Source organism: Mandrillus leucophaeus, unplaced genomic scaffold (assembly GCF_000951045.1).
Source record: "Mandrillus leucophaeus isolate KB7577 unplaced genomic scaffold, Mleu.le_1.0 Scaffold408, whole genome shotgun sequence".
Classification (NCBI taxonomy): domain Eukaryota; kingdom Metazoa; phylum Chordata; class Mammalia; order Primates; family Cercopithecidae; genus Mandrillus; species Mandrillus leucophaeus.
In genome coordinates, this window is record NW_012104343.1 from 2,098,908 (window position 1) to 2,100,718 (window position 1,811).

At 49.8% G+C, this 1,811-nt stretch overlaps 1 protein-coding gene across 1 annotated transcript in view; it reads left to right on the forward strand.

Annotated features, from left to right (window-relative positions):
* The first annotated feature begins 35 nt into the window (after nt 1-35).
* Nucleotides 36-1,811, forward strand: part of LOC105548304 (sodium/hydrogen exchanger 7-like) — a 2,548-nt gene continuing 772 nt past the window's right edge. Inside the window, 3 exon segments of the mRNA XM_011992247.1 lie at nt 36-547; nt 549-840; nt 842-1,785. Coding sequence (XP_011847637.1) covers nt 36-547; nt 549-840; nt 842-1,785 — 1,748 coding nt within the window.

Consider the following 1,811-nt stretch of genomic DNA (forward strand, 5'->3'; position numbering starts at 1 on the left):
CGGGTCGGGTTGCCTAGGCGCTGCCGCGGCGGCAGATGCTGCTGCAGCTGCTGCTGGGTCGGGGACTTCGAGTCATGGCCTCGGCCTCGGCCTCCTCCTCTGGGAAGGAGGCAGAGGAGAGCCACCGGCCAGACAGTGTGAGCCTGCTCACCTTCGTCCTGCTGCTCACGCTCACCATCCTCACCATATGGCTCTTCAAGCACTGCCGAGTGCACTTACTGCATGAGACCGAGCTGGCCATGATCTGTGGGCTTATCGTTGGGGTGATCTTGAGGTATGGTACCCCTTCCACCAGTGGCCGCAAATCATTCAACTGCACTCAGGAAGATCGGGCCTTCAGCACTTTAGTAGTGAATGTCAGAGGTAAGTTCTTCCAATACACTCTGAAAGGAGAGATCAGCCCTGGCAAGATCAACAGCGTAGAGCAGAATGACATGCTATAGAAGGTAACATTCAACCCAGAGGTATTTTTCAACATTCTTCTGCCTCCAGTTATTTTCCATGCTGGATACAGCTTAAAGAGACACTTTTTTAGAAATCTCGGGTCACACTTTCTTGGGGACTGTTGTTTCATGCTTCCTTATTGGAAATCTCATGTATGGTATGGTGAAGCTCATGAAGATTATGGGACAGCTGTCAGATAAATTTTACTACGCACATTGTCTCTTTTTAGGAGCAATCATCTCTGCCACTGACCCAGTGACTGTGCTGGCGATATTTAATGAATTGCATGCAGACATGGATCTTTATGTACTTCTGTTTGGAGAGAGCATCCTAAATGACGTTGTTGCCCTTGTACTTTCCTCATCTATTGCTGCCTACCAGTCAGCAGGACTGAACTTCAACTCACGCCTTTGATGCTGCTGCCTTTTTAAAGTCAGTTGGCATTTTTCTAGGCATATTTAGTGGCTGTTTTACCATGGGAGCTGTGACTGGTGTTGTGACTGCTTTAGTGACCAAGTTTACCAAACTGGACTGCTTCCCCCTGCTGGAGAGGGCGCTCTTCTTCCTCATGTCCTGGAGCACGTTTCTCTTGGCAGAAGCCTACGGATTTATAGGCGTTGTAGCTGTCCTTTTCTGTGGAATCACACAAGCTCATTACACCTACAACAATCTGTCGGTGGAATCGAGAAGTCAAACCAAGCAGCTCTTTGAGGTGTTACATTTCCTGGCAGAAAACTTCATCTTCTTCTGCATGGTCCTGGTGCTATTTACCTTCCAGAAGCGTGTTTTCAGCCCCATTTTCATCATTGGAGGTTTCGTTGCCGTCTTCCTGGGCAGAGCTGCCCATATCGACCCGCTCTCCCTCTTTCTCAACTTGGGCAGAAGGCATAAGATTGGCTGGAATTTCCAACACATGATGATGTTTTCAGGCCTCAGGGGAGTAATGGCGTTTGCGTTGGCCATCCATGACACGGCATCCTATGCTCGCCACACGATGTTCACCACCATGCCTTTCATCGTGTTCTTCACCATCTGGATCATTGGAGGAGGCACGACACCCATGTTGTCATGGCTTAATATCAGAGTTGGCGTCGAGGAGCCCTCCAAAGAGGACCAAAATGAACACCACTGGCAGTACTTCAGAGTTAGTGTTGACCCCGATCAAGATCCACCAGCCAACAACAACAGCTTTCAAGTCTTACCAGGGGACAGCCCAGATTCTGCCAGAGGAAACCGGACAAAACAGGACAGTACATGGATATTCAGGCTGTGGTACAGCTTTGATCATAATTACCTGAAGCCCATCCTCACACACAGCGGCTCCCTGCTAACCGCCACTCTCCCGCCTGGTGTAGACACAGCGGCTC